This window comes from Orcinus orca, chromosome 20 (genome assembly GCF_937001465.1).
Source record: "Orcinus orca chromosome 20, mOrcOrc1.1, whole genome shotgun sequence".
Classification (NCBI taxonomy): domain Eukaryota; kingdom Metazoa; phylum Chordata; class Mammalia; order Artiodactyla; family Delphinidae; genus Orcinus; species Orcinus orca.
This window is the reverse complement of record NC_064578.1, coordinates 11414756-11442165: the sequence shown is the minus strand read 5'-3', so window position 1 is coordinate 11442165 and position 27410 is coordinate 11414756. Positions and strand designations below refer to the sequence as shown.

The window sequence follows — 27410 nt, the reverse complement described above, 5'->3', positions numbered from 1 at the left end:
TGACAATAAACGGAAGCCGGTTGGAAAGCAGGAAGGTTGGGCTTTGGGGAGATCATGACCTTCTGAAATTGCTCAAATCGGATCCTTAGAGGACATCAGAGGACTTGACATTATTAATTTTTTTCCACTTTCACTATTCCTTTTTCAGGCTGAAGGTTATTAAAGTAGAGTGTGATAAATTATTTCATTTAAAGAGAAATGGTATTTTGAAAGTATCCTCAGTAAAAATAAATGTACACAGAGAACCTTTTGGCAGTTCTATCTTGGTCGCAGAAACTAGGGACAGGCACCAGTAACACTGTGGCCCCCTGAAAAGATCTCTGGTTTTGATTAACATGAACAGTGGTTAAGATAAAAGCATCTTGATCATAAATAAGGAAAAATTTCAACATCAACTAAAAGTAAGATATATTTTAAGAGACTCCATGATATGGAACTCATTGATAAATTTTACTTCCTTAAACTAACTTCTTAGGCATTTCTATATCTAAAAGAGCAAAAGGAATGACTTCACATTCCTTCAAACCCACATCATAGCTAGCCGTTGAATTCAACAAAAAATAGCACATAACTGATTTCAATAAGAGCTGTCATGGCTGTCCACCAGCCAGACACCACCAGTAATGACAGACTTACGGTCAAACAATGTTGTGCTTACACACAAGGGAGGAGGTGGATCATATCTGAGTTTCCTAATTTTTATCTGAGAGTTGGAGAATGGGACAGGGCTAAAGCTGTAATGGTGGAAGGAGCAGGCATTCATGCTAGCCCAGGAGGTGGACACCATACTTTTGTGGTGCTATCGTTATTTTAGTTTGGGTATGCCTTCAGGCAGGATGGCAGAGTGGTCTTACTTTTGTCTCACTCCATCACAGTCACAGAGTAACCTCGTGTGATGTTGGTGTCTTGTGATGTTGTTTATGTTCAGTTGTAAAACGCCGGCCTGGCCCCCAGCTGACAGCAGCCAGGGCTGCTTTTATCTTTCTCACTGTCCTTCACCTCATGCATACCGTGTATCAGTCAGCACTGCTGGGCCTGCACACTAATCACTCACTCTTCAAAGCTATCCTGTGAGACAGGAGGTATCATTCTTCCCAATTTACACATAAAACATCGACATCGCTCAGAAGTCCTATAGCTTCCCCGTGGACACTCGGGGAAGAACTGAAGCTATTTATTGTAAAAGCATGATGAGGTCAGTAAGTAAACACACAAGAAACAATGAGAAGTTTCAAAGGAAGCAGAGCCACAAGGGGTTGAGGGGAACCAGGAAGATTTGAGGAACTGGGGCCTTTGGGATATCATTTAAGTAGTGATAGAAATTCAAAGAGAGTTTTCCTGGGTGGGTGGGGCCTGGGAGTCATTCCAGGTCCCCTGGGAGCAAAGGCCAAGAGGAGAAGAGACGGGAGAGTACAGAGAGCAGCCTGGCTGGAGCGACAGCGCATGGGGAGAGAGTATGTGAGAGTCAGGAGTGAAGGATTAGGCATGCAAGACTAGGGAGGGTTCGAACAGGAGGCTTGAGAAGGGCGTGCTGCATTGGTCACTGAATGTTTTTGACCTGGGACTAAAGAGTATTCCAAGAGGTGGGGTGTGTATGTGTGTGTGTGAGCACGTGTGTGTGTGTATTGGGAATGAACTTTTACCAAACTTTGAGCATCAAATATTCATTCATTTATTCAGCAGATACTTACTTAGTGTTGTGCCTTAGGCAGTGAGATACCTGCAGGTGAATCGATCATGGATGAGACACTTTCCTTTTTGCAGAGGTTGTCACAGTCACACACGCAAACAGGACTTTATACTCCAGCTTCTGTTTTAGTAACTGAGTGAATGGGGACCCAGGGGCCTACAGGAGAAGAAACAGTGCACCCTGTGTGGGCATGAGGGAAGGATGTATGCAGTAGGTGATATCTGAACTAGGAGTCCAAAGGCAGGGAGCAGTTTCTAGGCAGACGATCCGTGGATGATGTTGGTGGGGGATGGTGGAAAATGAAGAATGAGAATGGAAAGAGGTTGCTAGATATGATGGTCAGAAGAATGTGGGTGATCACAGAGCTGTTCATGTCAGGAGAATTGTGGGGAAGGAGATTAAATCGTAAAGGGTTAAATATTAACTGAAGTGGGATCAGTGGGGGCAGTAGCTGTTTACTCCCCGCTTTCCAAGGAGAGTTGGGCTGTGCGTGCAATAGAAGGAAAGAAACTTTGGAACGTGCATACAGTGGCAACATCAGATAGGGCGTGGGTAGGTTTGTCTTCATTATTATGCATTTCTAGGAATAGAACCTATAGCAACTGTTACATACCTAAGAGTAGCAGTAAATAACCAAAAATGATAAGGCCTGAACCCTAAAATACTAGTGTTATCGTCAAGTCATAAATCCTGTCATTTCATGAATAAAATTTCATGGTTATAATCACAGCATTATAAATGAATGAATGAATAAATAAACGAATGAATAAATAAACAAATGGATATAAATGAATATATGAATGCAGAGGGAGAGAGAGAGAGAGAGAGAGAGAGAGAGAGATCTTACGCTACAGCAAACCTTAGACTCCTGTAGTACAAAGGTTCTCAAGCTTTGTGTAGCCTGCATCAGAATCATCCAGCGGGCTCACTAACTGGCATGCAATACTGCATACCGGGCATCTACTTCTCCTTAGTACCCACTCTCCCAGCCATAGACACTCAGGTTGCTTTCAACTCTCAGCCACCACGCTGCAAAGAGCGTCGTCCGCACGCCCCTTTATGCACTTACGCGACGATGACTTTTGGCTATATATATTACTAGAAACTGAGTCACTAGGTAACAGGATACACATGGATCAGTGACTGATCAGTGATTGAATTATATAATGCAAGCATGATCTCAAGAGGAGCTGTATCAGTCTACACTCCCGCCAGCGACACATGAAGGGCCCCATATCCCCACATTCCTGCCAATACACGCTATTATGCAGCTTTCCAAATTATGCCAGCCTTTTAAGCACAAAGTATTATCTTATTTCTTACTGTCTTTTTCAATAACAATATTGAGCATCTGTTTGTACAGTGTATTTGTTTTTCCTCAACTTGCTAACTGTGTGATCGTGGATGTCACTTCACCTTTCTAAGTTTCAGTTCTCTCATCTGTAAAATGAGAAACAGGTACATCTCTCTGTCACAGGAAGGTCGTGGAATGAGAAATGCATGGAAGGTGATTCGTACTTGGTCTGCAGAGTAGTAAGCTGCCCCAAGGAGTTTTCTGTATTTGTTTTTCTTGAATTTAATTTTTAAAATGACTTATCAAAAGGCAGAGTTATGGGCTTCCCTGGTGGCACAGTGGTTGAGAGTCTGCCTGCGGATGCAGGGGACACGGGTTCGTGCCCCGGTCCGGGAAGATCCCACATGCCGTGGAGCGGCTGGGCCCGTGAGCCATGGCCGCTGAGCCTGCGCGTCCGGAGCCTGTGCTCCGCAACGGGAGAGGCCACAACAGTGAGAGGCCCGCGTACCGCAAAAAAAAAAAAAAAAAAAAAAAAAAAAAGGCAGAGTTATAAAGAGTTTAGGAAATTGGGTTTTTATAAAATTGCCAATAATCGAAATTCAGTTAGGGGCTATTCTTTTGAGGTCACTGGAACCCATGGTAAGAGAGCAAGAGAAACTGCAGTGGATAATGTTCAGGAAATTGATAATGTCCAGGACGAGGGGATTTGGGAAAAGGAAAGAGACTAACAGTAGATGAAAAAAGAATAATGTATTTTGCTTTTTCCTCTTTTGTTTACATTTCTATGTATAAGTATTATATCATTACAAATTACCAAATGGAGGAAGTTAAAAAAGAAATCTGTAAGTTTATCCCTTAACAAACTGCTATTAAAACTTTAATGTATCATCTTTATTCTTTTCGTATTTTGCTTAACTTTGAATTAACTTATAATTATGCTGCTCACACAGTCATGTTTCATCCTTAAGTAAAGAAGAGAGCATGCTAATTTTTCAATAGTCTGCAAAAATCACCATTTTAATTGCTTCATAATAGTCCCTCAAGTGCGTGTGCCAGGGTAATTATATTTTAGTGCTCTGGACTTGAAAGTAATTCAGCATCTTCAAAAATGTGTAGTATAAATTACACATTATTTTAATCCAATGGATTTAAACATGCTAACACATCTTATATAAGTCAGTGTGTTTAATAATGCCTCGTATTTGCACAGCCCCATAGAGAGCAAACACTTTTAGCAATATTACTTTCAAGCAGAGCTGTGATCTGGGCGTTCCGGGTATTATTACTGTGTTAGAGATGAAGGAATCATCCAAGGCTGTGTGTTTAAGAGTATGTTTTAAGGGGCTTCCCTGGTGGTGCAGTGGTTGAGAGTCCGCCTGCCGATGCAGGGGACACGAGTTCGTGCCCCGGTCCGGGAAGATCCCACATGCCACGGAGCGGCTGGGCCCGTGAGCCATGGCCGCTGAGCCTGCGCGTCCGGAGCCTGTGCTCCGCAACGGGAGAGGCCACAGCAGTGAGGGGCCCGCGTACCGCAAAAAAAAAAAAAAAAAAAAAAGAGTATGCTTTAAGGACTTCCCTCGTGGCTCAGTGGTTAAGAATCCGCCTGCCGATGCAGGGGACACGGGTTCGAGCCCTGGTCCAGGAAGATCCCACATGCCGTGGAGCAACTAAGCCCATGTGCCACAACTACTGAGCCTGTGCTCTAGAGCCCATGAGCCACAACTACTGAGCCTGCATGCCACAACTACTGCAGCCCATGAGCCTAGAACCCGTGCTCCGCAACAAGAGAAGCCACCGCAATGAGAAGCCCTCACACCGCAATGAAGAGTAGCCCCTGCTCACCGCTACTAGAGAAAGCCCACACACAGCAGCAGACTCAGTGCAGCCAAAAATGAATAAATAAAATAAATAAATTTAAAATATATATATATGCTTTAGATCTGACCTTTGGAAGAACCCGTACAGGATCCCCTTCTCCAGTGCACTTCCTTAAAACAACATCATTCTACTTCTGAAGCAAAACAGCTTGGAGTAAGGTTAACTAAGGGGCTGAGTTGGCCTCTCTCAGTGTAGGTGGGTGTCTGGCAAGACTGATTAATCATTCTTACATTGCTCGATATGTGGTGTCTACATATAAGGCCCTGTCAAGATTTTTGTAAGCATTAAATGCAGATGTGAGATCACTTAGCACAGGGAATAGACATGTTAGAAATTTAAGATTGAATATGAGAATTGCAGAGTACTTTACATAAACACTCATGTTTTGAGTACTTCAGAACTTATGACAATGCTATTGTGGTAAAAACTTTATCATAAGTGTATGATAAAACCATGTGTTTCAGATAAGGAAATAGTTTCATTTCTTAAATTCTGAATAGAAAATGACACAGAGTTAGTAGATTGCCCGAATGCAATTGTTAATGAGCTTCTCATCAACAGATTTGTGGTTTCTCAGTGTCACTCTCTATGAGCACTTTACCCCTCACTCCAAGAGGTAACATTAGGTCACATTATTCTAGAGACCACCGTAAAACCACACTAGTGTAGTGATCGCTTCTTCCCTGCGGTCAATTGCTGAGCAAAATAAAATGGAGAATGGCACCTTTCAATATCTCAGTGTCTAAATAAATTATTTTGGAAACATGATGTATAACATGTAAATGGTCCTGAGATTACACCTTTTTATGTAACTGAAGAGTATAATACAGAAACTAATAATTTTATCAAATGTAATCAATCTTGATTACTAAATAAATCAGTTTTTTTGTGGTGCACTGAGAGCTTTTAAGTTGACTAGATACATTAAAATAACTTTATTGCCTGTCAATAGGCAACTTTCAAAATATATACTTATGATAAGTAGAAGAATATTATAAAAGGAAGTATTAGCTTGTAGATATACTAAGCTTCCTACACTAATTCATTTAATCTTCACAAAAATCACTGCCCGCATGTACTCCATACACACAAGTTAAAGAAAAGCAAGATGAACACCTTTGTTCACATTCCCCAACCACCAAATTATGGCTAATCCTGCCCCATCCATCTACCCTGTGTATTACCCCCATTGCATTATTTCAAAGCAAACACGAACATCCTAGCCTTTCATCCTTAACTATTTTAGTGTGCATCTCTAAAAGGCAAAAGCCTCTGTTTTTGTTTTCTTTTTTTAAGGAAAAAACACCTAAGAAAATTAACAATAATTCATTTACATTATCAAACATCTAGTGGGTCTTCAGGTTTCCAGCAGTTAACTGGAAGAATGCATTTTATATTCCCAGTATACAAATAAAGACTATAACTTTTCCAAGACCTGAATCTAGTAAGAAATAAAGTTCGTATCAAGGACTTTTGTTGCCAGAGCCTGTTCTCTGCACGTGTACTCTGTACGGTACTGGCACTCAATCCAGTTGAGTCCCTGAGGAGTTGGTGGAGGAGTCTGTGTTCAGAGCAGATGCTTATTCCTCTTCTTATAGAATCATGATTTTCATACCTGAGCTGAGAACAAAGACAGAATAGGTCACTGCGTCTGTCATTTCTTTATTCCTAAGTGTCACATTTGTGGTCTAAGAATTCGTGACTGTTCTGGAAGAATTCAAGGAAAATTTGAATGTATAGAAAAGTAGAGTCTACACTACATGTCATGTTAAGATAAATATTAAATAATATTTAAACTGTAAAGTAATAAGCCCCAATACTGTGTCATTGGAATTCTAGGAGGGGTTGCCCTCAGATTCATTGATTTTAGTTTCTTTATCTATAGAGAGCAAGGAGGCATTTTATCTGGTTCCTTAGGGAAATACTTATGGTTATTCTGTATATTAAAAATAACGTAGTATCTTAAAATTCAAATAAGTAGAATTTTAAAACCTATAGAGTATCATTAAAATCATATGCAATATGTTTTATAAACAGACTTCAAGGATGCATACAGATATCTATAAAAGTTATCTGGTTTAAATTTATTACATCCTTTTGAAATATTCTTCAAATGTTCATCAACTAATCTCCGTTGCACTGAAACAGAAATAATATGGGCATTTAGGGACCTCTTATTGCTCCGTAGTGCTATGATTATCCTGACTGAAGTATAATTTCCAAAATTTATATTCAAAGGTACATGAGTTTAAAAAGAATTAAGACTTTGCATTTAAGAAATGAAAACTATTTTTGTTTAAGTAACTTTTCTGGGAGGTATTTTCTTGATAATTTTTGTCTTGATGTTAAAAATATTGTCAATTATGTTCAAATAAGTATTTATTTGAACACTTTATTTCCTAAATGGGATTGTCACTTTGATCAGAGGACATTTAGAGGAGTTGCTATTTCTCTTTTGAAATAGCAACTTCAAAAGAGTTGCTATTGGCTGGGAGACTCAGATATTAAACCCAAATTATGCTATTCAGTCAGACTAGTTAGATGTCAGGGACAGTATGCCATCTGCAAGGACCTGGTCGCTACACCACACAGCAACCACAACTGCACTTCATCGAAGCTTATTATGAGCCAAGCAGATATTAATTGCTTTATTTTACTTAATTCATACTTCAAACTTTGAAAGTAATTATTTCTATTCTCAATTTATAGATGAAGAAACTGAGGTTTAGGAATATATCGCATGGAAGTTTCTCCAGCTATTAAGTGATAGATACCTATCTATTAAGAGCCACAGTAGGCTTGTTTCCCCAGGGCACACACTAAGGTCTCCAGATCAAAGGTTTAGATGGACATCTTTAATCTTCCTCTATGAAGAGGGGGTGAAGACATTATTAATGTTTCAGTTGTTGGAATAATGATTATTGAGGCTTTAAAAACTTGTCTACAAAGATTAAAGAGATATTTGTATGAACAGGAAATAAATGAATTTTTGTCATCTTTGTCGAGTAGAGGAAATATTTTCTAAATCTCAGACACCTTAGCATTAAAAATGGAGCACGTGCATTAAGGCATTTAATTTTTCTGTAATCTTTGTTCCATTTATCTGTGTCGAGGTACCCATGGGTATGTGAGCCACTTACTGGTTTGTTTTCCTGTTTTGCTACATCTGGCAGCGTTTCAAAAGGCAGTGCAAATAAGCAGGTGTTATTATTTATTGAAATAAAACACTTTTGCTCCAGTCCCTCTAACCCAGTGTCTGCTGCATGCATTTATTCACTTATTTTATTTATTCACTTATTTATTTACTTATTCAGTAAGTAATTTTATTATTCAGTAAGTAATAATTTATTCATTTATTCAGTTTGTCTCTTTGATGAAGAATGGGATAGGAAAGTCTGCAGGTTTTTGCTCCCTGATTACATTATCGCCAAATAAAGTAGTCTCTCTCTTGACTTTCTGTGTAATGAAACTTTAATTGTGACCAAATTATACAGAATCTGAAGGTCAAACTACCCAAAATAATACTGCATTGTAGTTCCATCTATGTGTTCTAAAAATATTTGGTTAAATATCAAGTTGGCACCGACTTTAAAAAGAATACTTTAGAGGCCGTTAATCTTTGTACCTTGCTAAGACTCAGCGTTAACCATTAGGCATGCCTTAGAGGTTACATAGCTTCTCCGAGTGACAAACTTCTATGAACGTTTAGGTTATGATCTAAGTGAAGGCACAGTGTTCACCAGTTACATAAAGTACATAGTATTTAATTTACATTGCAATTCACATTAGAATGTACATTAATGCACATATAATGTACAGTAATAATATAATGTATTTAATATGTATTAAATTAGGAAAGGCTTCGGAGGCCAAAATGAGAGCCATTGACTCTAAAACTATAAGCAACAGTGAGGGCTGATTAAACATTTCAGTTTTTCAAATTAAGTATAATAAATGGATATTTTATTTTATTTTGTTGGAAAGATTGGTTTTTTAGGATCTTTCTAAAGCATATTTTAGTTTCTGTTTGGGAAATCTATTAGCAATTCATTAGGTAAATAAATGCCACTTTCAAGCACTCTGAAGAGTAATCAATATATTAGAAAGACTATAAAAACATTAATAGAATATAGAGATAAGTGAGGAATATTTTACTTTAAATTTTAGAATATCTCTAACAGAAAACTCAGCAGTTTTATCACTGAACAATAGTTATTTTAATGGTAATGGTCATAGGAATGCCATTATTCTCTGTAATATAATGGTAAAAGGAAAGTTGCTAATGGAGCTCATTATGATATAATGCATGATAAATTATATGATATCTAAAATCCGAAGTTGAAAGGTACTTCTCATGGTGTTCTTAATGATCTATATAAAAAAGTAAAAGAGTGAAAAATACAATTTTAATGAGGTATTCTTCAAAGTCTTTTTTTTTTTTTTGCTCTTAGATAAATACATGCAAATTTAAATCTTGATTGTCTTCGCTGAGCTACCTTTTTTTTTTTTTGCGATACGCGGGCCTCTCACTGTTGTGGCCTCTCCCGCTGCGGAGCACAGGCTCCGGACGCACAGGCTCAGCGGCCATGGCTCATGGACCCAGCCGCTCCGCGGCACGTGGGATCTTCCCGGACCGGGGCACGAACCCGCGTCCCCTGCATCGGCAGGCGGACTGTCAACCACTGTGCCACCAGGGAAGCCCCCTGAACTACCTGTTAAAGCATTAAGGACGTATTTCTTTTCCATAGTTCCCAAGATTATTTTCATTTATTTTTATATTGAAGTACAACACACATCCAGAAAAAGGTGAAAGGCGTGTATGTGTACAGCTCATGGAATGATCGAAAAGTGAACATACTTGTCTAAATATTACCTAGGCCAGGAATATTACAGGATCTCAGACACCTCCTTTCATCCTTTTTCTGATCACTACTGCCTCCCTCTTCTCCCAAAGTTTTCACTATCATGACTACTAATGCCAGTTTTGAATTATGTACAGAAGGAACCATGCAATATGAATGTTTTTTACTCCTGGCTTCTTGGGTTAACATTATACTTGTTAAACGTATCCATGTTGTGGTGTATAGGTATAGTTGATTAATTTTCTTTGCTTCACAACCTTTCATTATATGACTGTGTCTGAATTTGTTTACCCATTCTACAAATTGACATGTGAGTTGTACTTTGGGACTCTTCTGAATAATACTTCAGGAACATGCAGGTCTTTTGTTACACAGCATCTGCTTTTCCATAGGATGCCTTCTTCAGAGTGGAATTGCTGGTTCATCAAATAAGTATATGTTGAACTTTAGTGGAATATGTGAAAGGCTTCTTATGGCGATTGTGCTAATTTATACTCTCAACAGTAGTGTATGAAAATTCCATTTGCTTGACATTCTTGACAACACTTGATATTGTCAGTTTTATTTTATTTTAGCTTTTTAATGTTTCCCTCAATTTTGGCCAACCTGGTTGATGTGCACAGCTCTCACACTGGTTTTAATTTGCAATGCTTCTATGACTAATGAGTTTAGACACCATTTTTTTTAGATTTGTTAGTAATTTAGGTATTGCTTTTATTCCTCTTTTTTATTGCTCTGTAGTCCTCCACATGTTCTGGTTACTAATATACTGGAAAATAGGTTCTCCTGTTCTATGGCTTCTCTTTCCACTGTTTTAACATCTTCAAATGAATAGACATTCTTAAATTTAATAGATTCGGATTTGTCAATCTTTCCTCTTATGGTTCGTGCCTTTTGAGTCATGTCTGAGGAGTCTTTGCCTTCCTTAAAGTTGTGAACATGGTCAGCTGTGCTATCTTCTAGTAGCTTTATTGTTTTGCTTTTCACATATAGACCTACAATCCTACTGGAATTCTCTTCTGCGTGTGATTTAAAGTAGTAATCAGCCAACTTTCCGTTAAATTTTTTTTCTTCTTTTTTCCAAAGTAGATATTCAATTGGTCTAGTGCCAGGCATTTAAAAGAAGTTGTTGTTTCTTTTTTTTAATGGCTCTGCATTGCAAACATTGTTAAAATTCACTGTCCATATATGTTGAGTCTGTTTGTGGATTCCCTGTTCTGCTCCGTTGGTCTGTTTGAGTAACTCTCTGCCAGTATGACACACACTCTCGCTCTCTCTCTTTTTTTCACATCTTAAGACTTCATATTCAGTAAAGAAAATCCCCTGACTTTGTTTTTCTTCAAGAGTATCTTGGTGATTCCTGTCCCTTTGTTTCTCCACTAACAATGTATGAGAGTTCTTGTTGTTTCACATCCTCGCCGGTATTTAGTATCGTCAGGGTCCTGGATATTGGCCACTTTAATAGGTGTGCAAGTTCAGTTCATATTTATATAGAGAGTTTTACCCAGCAGATTTGCCTAAACTCACTCTACAGAGTAAAGAAAAATTTCTACATACACAATCATGCAGCCTATGAATAATAGCAGTTTTATTTTTTCCTTTCTAATCCTTATTACCTGTTAAACACTTTTGTTACCTTGTTGTACTAGTTAGAATATTGTACTAATGTTGAATTGACGGGTCTGTAGACAACATACTTGTCTGGGTCCCAAACTCAAAACAGCTCTCAGAATTTCATCCTACATGCAATGCTTACTGTAAGAATTTTGTAGATATCCTTTACAGAGTTAGAAATTCCCTACTTGGCTAAAAGTTTCAGTCTTGTTTAGATGTTGAGTTTAATCAAATACTCTTTCTGCGTCTGTCTAGAAGACCGTATTTTCTTCAGTTTGATTAATTATATTGAAGAGTTTTTAAATATTAAGCAATCCTTATATTCCTGGAATAAGCTTTATTGCATTATGACCTATTAGACTTTTTCCTTATTTTTATATTCTAGAATAATTTTGCAACTATCTTTTAAGGATTGTTGGATCTATGTTTTAATGAGACTGGCTTTTATTTTCCTCCTTACAAGTTCTTTGTCAGATTTTGATATCAAGGTTATGCTGGGCTCACAAAACAAGCTGGGAAGCATTCTGTTTTTCTACTTTTTGAAGGTGTTTATATGATACCCGCATTATTGTATCCTTAAATGTTTAGAATAATTCACTAGGGAAAACAGAGGGCCTGCAATTTTCTGTGTGGGAATGTTTTTTAATTATACATTTAATTTCGCCTATATATAGGCAACTCAGATTTTCCTGTTTCTCATCTGTTTTGGTAAATTGCAGTTTAGAATTTGTCCCCTTCACTTAATTTTCAAAATTATTGGCCTAGAATTATTCCAAATATCCTCTTATTATCATTCTAATGTGTGTAAGATCATGGTAAGATGCTCTTTTGCATTCCTGATACTGGTTGTGTCGCTTTTCTTTTCCTTGATCAGTCTAACTAGAGTTTCTTTCATTTAAATGTCCCTCAAAGCCTTAAGACAAATACCATATGATATCACCTATATGTGGAATCTAAAATGTGGCACAAATGAACCTATATACAAAACAAACAGACTCGTAGACATAGAGGACAGACCTGTGGTTGTCAGCGGGGAGGGGGAAAGGGAGAGGGATGGACTGGGAGTTCAGGGCTGGTAGATGCAAACTCTTACATTTAGACTGGATAGACAACAAGGTCCTAATGTGTAGCACAGGGAACTATACTCAATATCCTGTGGTAGACCGTAATGGAAAAGAATACTAAAGAAAGAATGTGCATATGTGTATAACTGAGTCACTTTGCTGTACAGCAGAGATTGGCACAATGTTGTAAATCAACTATACTTCAGTAAAGAAAGAAGGAAATGTCCTTCAAAGCATTATCTTTATTATCTACTTCCTGTTTCATCCTTGGTTTTAATTTACTGTATTTTTTCTGATGTCTTCATTCATCCTCGGCTCATTAATCTTCTCCTTTCTTCTTTTGATATCTATGTGCTCAATAGCAGTGAATTCTCTTCCATTTGTGATATTGATAATTTGGGTCTTCTCTCTCTTTTTTTCTTGGGCAGCATGACTAGAGATTTATCAATTTTAGGAAACTTTTCAAAGAACCAGCTTTTGGTTTTGTCTAATGCATTCCTGTTTTCAATTCCAATAATTTGTGGTATACATTTTTATTACTTCTTTTCCTCTGCTTATTTTAGACTTAACTTGCTCTACATTCTTTAGTTTTCTAAGATGGAAACTTATTTATTTCAATCGTTATTTTTTCTAATATATGTATTTAATGCTAAAAATACTGCTGTATCCCACAAATGTTGATAAATTGTACTTTCATTTTCGTTTAGATAAGTTTTTAAACATTTCACTTGGGGTTTCTGCTTTAACTCTTGGGTTATTTTCAAACATTTTGTGACTTTCTAGCTATCTTTCTGTTACTGATTAAAAGTTTAATTCTAGTGTGATGTGAGAGCATACTTTGTATGATTTGTATTCTTTTACGTTTGTGAGGGCATATTTTAGGGCCCATAATGCAGTCTATCTTGGTGAATGCTTCATGAACTTGAGAAGACTGTTTCTGCTGTTATTGGGTGGAATATTCTAAAATGTCAATTCGATCCAGTTGATTAATAGTGATATAGGTCTTCTACATTCTCACTGTTTTTCTGACTCCTTGAGGTATCAATTACTCCAACTATAATAACAGATTTATCTATTTCTCCTTACAGTTCTATCAGTATTTGCCTCTTGTATTTGGACTCTGCTGTTAAGTCCATATGCATAGAGGATTGTTAAACCATCTTGGAAGATTGATCATTTTGTCAATAGGCAATGTGCCTACTTGTCTATGATAATCTTCCTTTTTCTGGAGGCTGCTTTGTCTGAAATTAATATAGCTATTCTAGGTTTATTTAGATGTAGTGTTAGTGTGAAAAGTGAAATATAAAATGAAAACCAAACTTGAAAATTCCCTGAGCAGACCAAACCATTGAAGCCACATAAGCAAAACTAAATCTAGCCTATTTCATGCACAGGAGCAAAACTTAACTTAGTTTACTTCTTGTAAATGCCTCTGATAATCATAAAAGAAACTTGGGTCGTTTTCCTAAACACGGTATTAAATAATCACTTTTGATCAATCCCCTGCCGTCTGGAAACCCCCATTGTAATAACCAATCATTGTAAAGATTAAACCACTTCCTCATTTTCACTTTATAAGCCATTCTGTAATGTTGTGCCTCTGAGCTTCATATTAGTTTTGGTAGTTTTGGGGTTAAAAGCTCCCAGTTCTAAAACTGTTCTTTCTTCTTTTTTTTTTTTTAATATTTATTTATTCATTTATTTGGTTGCAACAGGTCTTAGTTGTGGCAGGCAGGCTCCTTAGTTGCAGCTCCCGGGCTCCTTAGTTGCAGCATGTGAACTCTTAGCTGTGGCGTGCACGTGGGATCTAGTTCCCTGACCAGGGATTGAACCCGGGCCTGCTGCACTGGGAGCGTGGAGTCTTATCCACTGCACCACCAGGGAAGTCCCTAAAACTGTTCTTAATATGCACAATAAACTCTTACTGATTACTATTTTATTGATCCGGTGGTTTTAATTTTACTATTTCTGGATTTTTGACACTAACATAGTGTATCTTTCCCCATCTCTTTTAATCTATTTTTAGTCTTTTATTTAAAATGAATTTCTTGTAGATAACAAATAGTTGGGTCTGGTCATCCTTTATACTCCTTTGTACTCTGAAGGTCTCTGTGTTTTAAGTAGTAGTTTTTTAAGTAGTGTATTTAGATCCACTGTTAAAGTGCTTATTGATATATTTGGATTAATATCTATCACGTTTGTAGCTGTTTTCTGTTTGTTGTATTTGTCTTGTGTTTTTTTGTTCCTCTTTCTCTTGTTGCTGTTCCCCCTTTTTAATGCCTAATTTGAATGTAATTGAGCATTTTGTATGATTCTGCGTTCTCTCTTACTATTGTTTCTTTAAACAGTTATTTTGTAATTAAGAATAAGAAAAATAAATTATTTTATCTTACCTTCTTTTATTCCTTCTCAACTACTCTTCCTCTCTTTACGTAGATCCAAGTTTCTGACCTCTATCATTTTCCTTTGTCTGAAGAACTTCTTTTAAATATTTCTTGTAGAGCAGGTCTGCTAGCAGTGAATTCCATCAGTTTTTGTCTGAGAAAATCTTTATTTCTCATTTATTTTTGAAGGATAATTTCTCTGGCTATAGAATTCCAAGATTATATTTACTTCTTTCAACACTTTAAATATTTCACTCCACTCTCTACTTGCTTATATGATTTCTGATGAGAAATCCAAATATAATTCTTATCCTTTTACTCTAAAGGTAAGGTATTTGTTTTCCTCTGGCTTCTTTCAAAATGTTCTCTTTATCTTTGCTTTTCTGCAGTTTGAATATGTATAACTAAGTATAGTTTTTATTTTGATTTCTAACCTGCTTCTTATTCTTTGAACTTCCTGGACCTTGTTTGGTGTCTGTCATTAATTTTCGAAATTCATTGGCCATTACGACTTCAAATATTTCTTCAGCTCCGTTCTCTCTTTACTCACCTTCTTATGTTCCATTTTTGCAGTTATCCCATGGTTCTTGGATATTCTCTTCCACTTTTTTTCTTTTTGCATTACAATTTGAGAAATTTGTATTTTCTTCAAGCTCACTGGTTCTTTCTTTGGCTACATTGAATGTATCAATGTACCCATCAGAGACATTGCTCATTTCTGTTACAGTGTTTTTGATTTCTAAACACTTTGGAATCTTTGGTTCTTTCTTAGATTTTCATCTCTCTGCTTACATTCCCCATATGTTCTTGCATGTTGTCCAGTTTTCCCATTAGAGTCCTTAGCATATTCATCATAGTTTTAAAAAATTTCTAGTCTGATAATTCAAACATCTGTGACATATGCGAGCCAAGTTCTGATGATTGTTTTGTCTACGCAGACACTTTTTTTCCTTGCCTGTTGTCATGCCTTGCAACTTTTTGTTTGGACATATAGGACATATTGTATCTAGTAGTGGTAACTGAGGTAAATAGGTCTTTCATGTGAGAATTTATATTAATCTGGCTAGAAATTGGGCTGTATTTAATGTTTTCTACAGGTGGTATAGGTGCCAGAGGCTTCCAATTCATCTAGTATCCTTGTTTTTGCCTCTCCTTTGACTTTGGCATCCTCTTCAGAGATGGTCTGTGTTTTGCATTTCTCTCAGTTGTTATCCAGTATTATTATACTGGAGTCCTGTTGGTATGGTGGTATGACGTGGGGGAATGAGATCATTCTACAATATTGCAATTAAATGTTAGTGTTTTAGCCTTTGTCTTGAATCTGTGACCTTCACTAGTGTGAAGGCTAAGGCTCTGGCAAAGTCTTTGTTATGGAGATCAGTCTGGGCATATTTCACAGTGATTACCTTTCCCCCTCCTTGCCAGAGCCAAGAAAGTCTTTTTTTCTGATCGTCGCAGAGCATAGAAAGGTTCCTGGAGGAAAAGCCCACAAAACTGTGGGGTCCTCGAAGACCACAGCCCTCAGGAGTTTCTCACTCTCATGGTAGTCCACACTCGGCCTCCATCAATTCATCAAAATTACCATGAGAGTTCCTGCTGTTTTATGGCACTGGTGGATGGACAGATTTCTGCTGTCTTTGGGTGGCCTTCTCTCTCCAGATCTCATGGGGGTGGTTTGCCATGTGTATTAGTCAGCTCAGGCTGGTATAACAAAATGCCATAGACTGGGGGGCTTAAACAACAGGCATTCATTTCTCACAGTTCTGGAGGTTAGGAAGTCCAAGATTAAGGTGCTGGCCAATTTGGTTCCTGGTGAGGGCCCCTTCGTGGTTTGCAGACATCCGTCTTCTTGTGTCCTCACCTGGTGGAGTGAGAGGAAGCTCTGGTCTGTCTTCCTCATCTTGTAAGGTTGCTAATCCCATCGTGGGGGCCCCACCTTCATGACTTCATCTAAACGTAATTACTTCCCAAAGCCCCACCTCCAAATACTATAATAATGGGAGTGGTTAGGGCTTCAACCTATACATTTTTAGAGGGGCACAACTTAGTCCATAGCACCATGTAACCTCAGTTTTCTGATGGGTCTCAGAAAATTCATTGATTTTTAAGTTTGTCCCTCTTTCTTGTTGTATAGAGTGATGATTCCCAAGTTCTTTAAATAACAGAGCTGATGCCTTTCCTATTTACTAATATGTGTGCATGTTGAAGACTATAAATTTCCTTTAAGAACAATTTATTCTAATGTTTTATTATTTTCTATTGTGTATAGGACATTATATATGAAAAAAACGAATAAGTTGAGATCTAGAAGGATGTCTTCCTACAGAATATAATTACAGTTGCTTCTGCAGGCAGCAAGGAGCATGAGGCGTCTCTGACCATCGTCATATAATTTCGCAGATGGAGAAGATGGGAAGCTGAATTCTCATCCCTGTGGGGAGCTGTCTCTCTCACCATTTATTATTAGTTGTAGACTCTCAAAGTTTTGACACAAAACCTGTGGAAACTTATGGTATATTCATGTCCTTGAGGGCTCTAGCACTAAAGTTTTGTCTCTAACCCTGTGAAGTTGTCAAAAGATCTGCTCAGTTTCTCCTCTTCAGAAATCCTTAAGTCACCTAAAGAGGAAAACAAGGGCCCCAAAGGTAGGGCTGGTCTCTTTGGCTGTTCTTCTCCCAAATCTCGGACATTTAATATTTTATTGTCTTTCAGAGCTTCAGTCCCTATTTTTAATTTTGTACAGCTTTTAGCAGGAGCATTGTTCAGAATCTCCTAATCTACCATTACCATAATATTATCATTTCTTAGTTAAAAGTTACTTTGCATCTCAGTCAAATTTTAGTCTTCCTCAAAATTGTCCATGTTATCACCCTAATATAAATTTAGGCTTAATGACCTGTCCATATATCAGGCATGTAAAAGTTTATTACTATGTCTCAACAATAGTTACGGACTGTAGTGAAGATTGTATCTTTCGTGTGCTTTTTCTCTCTTGCCCTTTGATATTTCTGTCTTGAGAATTCAAACCCTTCTATGCTGAAAGGGCCTAACCAGTGTATTTTCCAACTTTGTGCCTCCACGGATTCTAAAATAATGGCAGGTTTGTGGTCCCTCGGTGAACTATTGTTAATAATTTGGTACCCCTCCAAATAAATATTTTAAAGATATTGAATATCTTCTGAGAGGGATAGTAGAAACTGATTTAATATTAATAAAATTCTATACTCTTTTATAATCAAAATTGAGTTACTATATATACAGAGCAAAACTTAACTTTCTGATTTGACTGCTGTACTCTCATTGCTGGTTTTCTATTAAATGAATTCCATTCACACTCAAGATAGAATCAACTTTTGTTGGATATAGTTACAATGTCTTGTTCAACATATGTTTAAACATTATTCTTATCTGGGTTTATGTTAGCATATTTCCCATTTTTTGGTAGTTCTTATTTTTCTTTTCTTTTATGCTTTTCTAGACCAGAAGATCTCATGGGAGGCATACTTAGTAAAGATTTATAACTAACATCATAAAATAAAGAGCTGATTTCCATTAGACAGCATGTTGCTATGGTATATTTAGTTTCTGCATATTGGCTGACAGTGTCAAAATGAATTGTACTTGGAAAACGTTCATATGTAAGTCACATGAATAAGAGAGGTCAGAGGATTTTAATATTTGCCTGTTTGTTGTATTGAATTTCTACTAATGTTACTGTTTATTTTGGTGGGAGCTGGACGAGTTTACATGTAATTACAGATCTGCTATATAACCACATGGTCCCATGTTTCTAATTTATTACAGCAGTGTTTTGGAGCCCCTTATGAACTGCCATATGTGGCCATCTCCCTTTATGTATCTTGGCTTTCATAGATGAGTTGCTCAATTACTATTTGCAAAAGAAGTTAATGCTATTACACTTTTTCATAAACTTTAGAAGCACTTTGAAAATACTTAAAATCCTGTGAAAAACTTTAATTCATTAACTCCATAAATTATCTTGGTTAGAATACATTTCTAAACCATCTTTGAGCATCTCATTGAGTTTGAAAATCGTCAAGTCTCAAAGAAAAGAAAAATACAATTAAGGCTTTTTGATTTTTATCACATAAGACACATCACCTTAATTTTACTTGTAGCTATTTCATATATTTGATGATCTAATGGCATATTCTTCTACATTATGCATCTATTAGGTTACCGTTTCTACGCAGGAGTCCTATTGATGCTTGAAAATTTGTCTTTTATTTTCCTGCAGCTGTAGTAATTTTGCGCAAATGTGAAGTTAATAGAACAATCCTTTTGTCTATAAAAGTCAACTGGTAGAGTTGTGTCCCAGTTCAGTAATAATCTAAGTTGCATTACTTTCAGATGTGTCAAAGATTTTAAATATAAATTATGAGAAAAAGGGAAAAACAGCCTCAGATAAAATATCAGGTTTCCTCTAGGGTGAGTTGTTTGCTTTCACGTTCTGTTGGAGAGAGGCCTCAGATGGCTTAGCTAAATTACGGGCTTTTGATTCAGAAAAGTATAGAATTAAATCCTTACTCTGTCACCTTCTAGCTGCGTGGTTTTAGGCACATAAGCTCTATAATTTTTGTTATCCTCAGTTTTACGGTGGCCACAAAAATACTTCACAGGGTTGAGGCGAATATTAAAACTACATAATATATAGTTCTGCTGTGTCTGATGTTGAGACACAAGCTTTCACGTTGAAGACATTCAGATTGATAGCACAGAAGACGTTTGTTACTTATTTCTCCCTTTGGAGGTTAGCCCTAGTCAACTGTTCTCCTAAAATCTTTTCCCTCTCTGAAAAGTTTTGAAATAAAATAGGGAGGGGAAAAACAGCACGATTTATCCACAAGCCTGAAGAATGTTCAAAGAGCAGGCAGAAGACCAAGAGCACAAATCAGCTTGACCTGCATTGAAATGCGGATTTCTAAGGCCCCTCTCACAGATTTAGTGCGTGACAGCACCTCAGGTAATTTGGACAAGCACTAAAGTTCAGAATATATAATATAAGGGAAGACATACACATTCTCATAATAAAATTATTTTTTCAGAAGAATGAGACATTTAAATTCATGCGTTCCTTTATGAATTATGAGTATGTGAAAAAATTTTCATAGCAAATTGAGAAAAGTCTTCTAGGCAAGGGAATTACATTAGGAACATTAGTATGCATTGGACTTTGCATTTATAAAGTGAATAGCATCAATTCCCTGTCTCATTCACAGACATTCTACAAAAATTCCCATTAGATATTGAATTCCACAGCAGAATCTTTATTATCTTACATTTTAAAACTTAGCAACAAGTGGAACAAAACAATGCAGATATTGTTCAGTTAAATATATTTAACTAGTAGTAATGGTGCATGTTTTCCCAGTAACATTAATCTTAGAATGTTATTTAAGGTACCCAGAGCATTACTAAGTGGTATTTCTGCCTATTCTGTCACTGTATACACTTACATGTCTATGCATTACTTTATTTTGCTAATTATTATAAAATTAATACATGCTCATTAAAAAAATTCAGAAATGACTAAAATGTGCTAAGTAAAAATCCCATATCCCCCACCTCACAATTTCCCTCATCCCTTGTCAGAAATAATCACTTAAAATTTTGAATGTGCTCAGATGTTTTTATTACTTATACAGACTAAGTAATTTACATTTCTTCTTTACGTTCTCAAAATTCAAATAGCTCATAAATTGATCAGATAAACTGTGAAGGGCTTCCATTTACAGACGTCCTCTTCCCATTTACCTGTCTGTTGCCATTGTCACCTGCATCTTTTCTCCCAATCCCATAAAATGCTGAGATCACAGAGTGCCATCTATCTCAATCTATGAACTTATAATAATTTTGAAAAAATGTGAGATCTTTTGGAGGGTTATCTAATTCATCACCCAGCTGTTCACTGCAAGAAATCATAATTAGGTCTTGTATTAACCTGCCAGTGGTACCCAGGAAAATAGAATCAGAAGTGTAAGAAGGTCTGATTAGGATTGAATGTCTTTAAACCAGGTCCTCAACCCTGGAGGCACATTACCCTGACCTGGAGAGCCTGTAAAGACAGACAGACAGGCACACACACACACACACGTACAGCAATGCCCAGGGTCTGAGCACTGGGAGTTTTAATGTGTAGTCCAAGTTTGGGAAATACTGTCTTAAATGAAACTGCCCTTCCTCAGCCATTCTAAAGAAAAAGTTGGTATAAATGGACATTTTCAGGCAAATGTTCATGGTTTTGACGGAAATGGAGACCATGGTGCCCTAAAGGTGAAGTGAGGATGGGGATTAGGTAGTACAATAAAGAATACAGTTAACCTTTTATATCAAATCCTCAGTGTGAAATTTCAACTGGTGGAATAGCATGGAACGTTCTAGAAGTGTCTGGTTATCAGAGTCCAAATATCTATGGGATTAAATGATCTCCTCCTGTTTATGTTCTGGGAAATAGTAGCCAGGGATGTGGGCCTAATATGTTTGAAACATGCTGGATAACTGTTCCTCCCTCAGGAGATACAGTGCTCATTTGTACATTCTCATTTGACATCTTCATAGAGATACAATAATCAAGAAACTTGCTGAACTTTGATTTGTTTTTAAGCCCAGTCTTTCCCAAACATACACATCCAACAGATATTTTGTTGAGAACCACTTTGAGCCAAGCCATATTCTAGGTACTATGGAAGGAAGGCAGTAAAGGTCCCTGCTTTACAGAGCTTGTCTTCTAAGGGGATAAGATAAACAAATAATCAAAAAAGACCCCTAAATAATGAGTAATATGAAGAATATAAAACAGAAAGATAAGATGCTGGGGTGCCAGGTACACTTCCTTTAGAAGCTGTGATCAAAAAGGGCCTGTCTTAGGTGGTACTCTTTAGACCAAGGCCTGAGATGACAAGAGGAGCTGGTTGTGCAAAGATCTTGAGGGAAGAACTTTCACAGCAGAATGAACAGCTGGCACAAAGGACCTCAGCAGGACTGAGCTTGGCTTCTACACGGGGGTTCCCTGTGCTCAAAGCATCATGGAGGAGATTGCCAAAGACTGTGTTATGTTTGATAAGGAATTTGGATTTTGTTCTAAGTGGTAAAGGAAGCAGTGGGGGTAACATAGTTTGTCTTACCTTTAAAAATCTTAGTGACTGCTCAGAGGGAAAGAGATTTAGGGATATGGATGGGGATGGGGATGGTGATAGGAAACAGAAGACTAAAAACATGAGGAAGAGGCCATTGAAGTAGTTCTGGAGAGATAATGCTTTGTTGAACCTGGTGGTTGTAGCTGAGATGAAGGGAGATGCCCAGACTTGGGATATAATTTGGAAGCACCATCATAAAACTGTCTGTTTTGTGTGAGCCTGAAAATTGGGTGTATGAGGTACTGGGGTGGGGGGCATTGGGGGGCAGGAATTAGAGTTGACTGATAAGGGGAATCAAATCAAATTAATTTGACTGAAAAACCCAACCTTACTTTTTATTTTTACTGTGTTAGAAAATATTTTAGTAAACGTTGGTAAAGAGATATTTGTGAAGTAGAAAGAAAAGTAGGCAAATGAATAAACGTCCTGGGTATTGGTGTTCCTAAAATATTTGCTTTGTTTGGTATGATCTACATGAGGGTGACCTCATTCGTTGATCCAGTCATGGTAAGGGGACCTACCACGCGGCTGAATAGGTCGTAGCATCATCCCTTATTTCAGTAGTTCCTACGTATCCTGATGGTTACAGTTAAACAAAAAAAGAAGGAGGAGGAGGAGGGGAAGGCAAGAAGGAGAAAAGGAGGGAGGAAAGGAAGGAAGAGGTGGAAGAGGAGAAGCTGAAATAAAAATTAAGTATCAATTATTGAGAACAACTGCTTCATCCTAACGTTTTCACATATGAAGGTTTACCATATGTCACATAGGAGAAAATAAAAGCTGTTTAGGTGTGGGTTTTGCAGGTGGGCTATATGTTAGATAGATGCATCCTGATATTGTGGAAGGAGTATAGCTCCTGGTCATACCATATAATAGTTTTGCAAACACCGGAGATTTTTTTTTCATCATTCTGACATTTAATTTCCTCATCTGCAATTTGATGGTGCTAGCTCAGCATCCTTCCTATGGTCTTTCTAGCTTTCAAATCTAAAATCTGTAAGTCTAATTTCAGGTCTTTCCAGATGATGACTGATTCCAATTTCCCTTAACAATTGTTTAAATACAGGTGCTTTTATTTTATTATTTTTTATTGAATAGTGACACGCAACAACAGTTTTTAAGGTGTGTATCCAGCCTTGTGGCGAATGAAGTTTAACAACCTATTTTCAGAGTGTAGCTCTGACTTGAATGTCTGGTGATAAGTTTCATTTATGTTACTGAGTAAGATAAAGTGAAACAATACAAACAAGTCGTAACCTGACTCATTCATCAATGATGTGAGTAACTTCTATGCTGAATCAGATCCTAGCTTTTGAATACAGGAAGAAGGTGTTCTCAGTACTTCTCATGGTTCACAATGTCAGTAACTTTTATGTTTCGTCTGCACCTTATAGAAACAAACTTTACTGGGGGTTTCATAGTTGAAAGCTGGCTTGCTGCAGGTGATGGAATTTAAACTGCTAGATAGAAAGAGGTTTAGACAATAGTAACTTATGCAGATGAAGATACGTTATGGCATAACTGTTAACAATATGATCTTCTTAAAGAAGGTTGCCATTTTATAGTAAAAAAGCAAATCATACATTGCTTGTTGACATTGTAGGAGACAAAGTGAAATAGATCTTCTCCAGGTACATTGATTTCCTTCTTTTCTCTTTTCTTCTAGGGATTTTCAGGAAATGCAAATGCAGACAGTGTTGTGTACTATAGACTCCAGCCTTCTATCAAAGCCAGATTTCTGCGCTTCATCCCTTTAGAGTGGAACCCCAGGGGCAGAATTGGAATGCGAATCGAGGTGTTTGGATGTGCATATAGTAAGTGTTTGTTTATCCAACACAGTGGAGTAGATATCAAAGGAGATGTTTTAAAAGCCAAACTGTATGCTGAAATTGATTTAAGAGCTACGTAAAGAGACATAAAAACGGGAGCAGTTTCTGTGGGAAGCTTTATTTGTGCCCATACATGCCAATATTGACTTACGTGTTCAGCTTTTATATTTTAAAACAGAAATGGAAGCATTTTACAGCTAGACAAATCGTTACAGGGATAGATAGATAGAGATACATGTTTGTAGACATATGTGAATCCATTTATCCAAATCTGATATTTTTGACCAGATCTTAACTTTTAAATATTAGAATGTCCCCCCATAGACTATATGTGATGGTGTTTCATTTGGGCACCCTAAATTTAATAAAAGACAGTGACCCATTTAGTAAAACCAATCATCTGTTTTGAGACCACAGAATGTTCTTCTCTACAGCCTAAAAATAACATGCCATGAAACTCACTTCTAAATATGCTATGCCCTGTGCATAAATTCATAGAAAACGTAAAGACCCCTGCCAAAATGTAAGATGTGTTTGAAATACTTTCACATAAAAGATAGAAACCACAGATTTCACTTAGTCTCCTCTTAATGACGTATTTTATTACGTCTTTTTGTGGGACAGAGACCAGAGAGTTCTTGATAGCCCACCTCAAGCCACACCATCCTGTCGTTAGTTAACATGATCTACAATTATCAGACGAGCAGTCTGAGGTTTGGAGAGAGTCAGTAATTTGCCCAGCGTCTCACATCTTAGTCCACAGAAGAATCTGGAGGAGAACCCATAACTGTTCGATTCACTGCATCCTTATTCCTCTAGTAAACCTTTATTTTTTTAGCCACTAAAGCTTTCTTCACATGTATTTCATCACTTTTTCAGGTTCACTTTATTTATGTAAAGGAAGGCATGTCATATAGAGGGCAGGCAGCTTGTTGAAGTTGTCTATCCTGTGTCAGACAGAGAAACCACGTCGGCAGAATTGTCATAATAGTATTAGTAGCAATAGCACTAATGTTAATAGGATTAATTTTTATAATTCTAGACGTAACAGATTTTTCTCGAGTGCTCATTATATGTCTAATACCATATTAACCAGCTAGTCTATAATTCCAAACAAAGTCCGGATAAATATTATTAGGTAACTTGTTCCATTCCCCTACTTTGCAAATGAGGAAGCTAGAGCTTAGGGATTCCATGTTGACTTGTTCCAACCACCCAGACAGGAAGTGACAGAGCTGGGTTTGCAGCCAAGCCTGCCAGACTCCAGAGCCCCAGCTTATTCTCATGCCTCCTCCAGCCGTTAAATCAGAGATGAGCCATGGGCAGCTTACTTCTCATCATCTGCCCGACTTCCTTCTAGCTTTCCTGGCTTCTGCAGTTCAGCTTAGCTGCTCCTGGTATGTGTTAGCTCCTCCCTTTACAATGATCCCACTTGAATAAAATCATCCTTAAAAAAAAGTCCCACCCAAAATTGTGATTCTGGAACACAGAATCTGGACAGTCAGTCTTATTTGTCTTTGGATCGTAGAGTTTTAATAAAGCCCGTGCCACACGATGGGCAATCAGCAAAGCAAACTCCAAAATGATTCATATTTATAGTTACTGATTCAGAGCGTCTACCTTGCAAAATATTTATTTATCAGTGTATAATAATAGCAAACAGTTACTGAGCACTTATTCTGCGTCAGATAATAGTTTTTATAGACGTACTAATTTAATCCTAAAAATCACCCCTCTAATGGAGTCTTAGAAGTATTAAGCAGTTTCCCCAGCAGCACACACTTAATACACATTCGATCTAGTATGTAAATTCAGCGTTAGTTTAACAAGGCTATTGATGCTGTTTTCCCACAGTAACGTCCCTATGAAGTGACTGATGGGGTGCAGGCTCCTTTGAGTTCTCTGCTGCCGCGTGCTGGATGATAACTCAGATTCCCCCCCACCCGCCCCGCAACCCCATGAAACATCTTTTTGCTGTTAATTCATCCGCTGTCTCTTGGAGTAAGCACATCATCTGGGCACTTAGTCAACCTCCTTTTTTCATGGACCCACAGTTGAAGGGTCAATAGCGAGAGCCAACATTTTAAACTCAAACATAAACACACGGTAAAATGATACAGCAGGATTCAATGTAAAGTGGCTGTTGGATAATTTTGGATAAAAGAGAAAAAAAATAACCTTAATGGAAAAATACTCTCACAGATGACCGAAAATAACCTCAAAATGGGTTGGGTGTGAATGCCTTCTGGGAATGTATTTGATCAAATTGACTTTAGTTCCTCAATTACACCATGGTCAACACTCTTATTCTCCACCTCTGCGTACCATTAGCCTTGCAGAATATTAGTTTACTAAAGTATGATACTATTTAATCATCATTTACTGAACACTTAATACGTGTCAGGTACTATTTTTTACCATTTCAACAGCACAGTGAAGTAGGTACTTGGATATTACCATTTTATGGTCTGCCGAATGACCCCTGTGGCTTGCTCTGGGTTGTTTGGCACAGAAATAGCTGAGACCACCAGTGTCCCCTGCCCTCAAAAGGAAGAACTGTAGGTCAGCAAAAGAAGCCCGCTCAAGATTTTGTCTGCAACTCTCCTGAGTAGCCCAGATCCAAGATCAGACTGGATTTTCTCCAGATATGCAAGGCTATTCTTCCGCAATCCTTAAAAAAAGGAAAAGTGTGGGAGGGTGCGACATGAGCAGGGCTCTTGCGGATCCCAGTCCCAGCGCACCTGTACGTGCCGGCAATGAAGTGGGCCTCTTGTGAGCTTGAGGAAGGCCTGGAGGATTGCATCCAACCTGCCAGCTTGTGTGTTCCCATTGCCTGCACCAAGTTAATATGACTTTTGGGTGGGCTTTGCCTAAGTGACTCACTCAAGAATGTTGTATACCAGGGTGCTTCAAGTCTCCTGACACGGACGAAAGTGGACTTAGAGAAATTAAGAACTTTGGGATTACACAGCCTGTGTTAGACCTAGGATTTAAAATCAGATCCATCACCTTCCAAAACCAGTACTCGTGATGAATCATACATGTGTTCATCCTTTAAATGTCTGTTGACACTTGCTGAAAGAGAAGTCTACTAGCTGTTGGGTATAGGGAGGAATTTAAAGTAATACATTTTTTCTTAAAGATGAGAATGTGCAATGTCATAAAAATTACACAGACTCAATGCAAAATATGGTAGCGTTAGTGTAGGGTGTTAGGAATAACGTGATTGATGAATTGAGGTTAGTATGAGAAAGTTTACGGAAATAGGTTTTGAAATTAAGGTGCAGATATTTTCACATGAGAGGCTGGGAGAATGGTCCAGATAGGAGAAGGGGTGTCTTCTAGTCAAGAACGGGAATGAGGATTGCTTGGACGGATCAGTTTGTATTTGAGAATGGTCATTCAGACTGAACTGAGGGGTACAGATTGGAGGGCTAAACGAGGGGTAGAGATTAGAGGCAGCAGCTCAACGGGGAGGCTTCTGAGCTCCTTTCTACAAGTGACAGCTGGAGTCTCAAACTAGAGGACCAGCCGTGAGGACAGAGTTCTCCTGACTTGAATCAGATTCACAGTATGCTGAGGCTACTCTTAAATCAGGAGAATTTAGTGATTGTATGTGAGGGGACACTGAGTTATCCGAT

General features: G+C 37.7%; 1 protein-coding gene across 2 annotated transcripts in view; it reads left to right on the top strand.

The window, feature by feature from the left end:
- CNTNAP4 (contactin associated protein family member 4) overlaps positions 1 to 27410 on the top strand; it is a 265641-nt gene that overhangs the window by 121249 nt on the left and 116982 nt on the right. For both annotated transcript variants that reach the window (XR_007474456.1, XM_004280676.3), the window contains exon 4: positions 23607 to 23754. Coding sequence is in view for 1 of the 2 variants with exons in the window: in XM_004280676.3 (XP_004280724.2) it covers positions 23607 to 23754 (148 nt within the window). In the remaining variant the exon portion in view is untranslated. The remainder of the gene's footprint in view (positions 1 to 23606; positions 23755 to 27410) is intronic.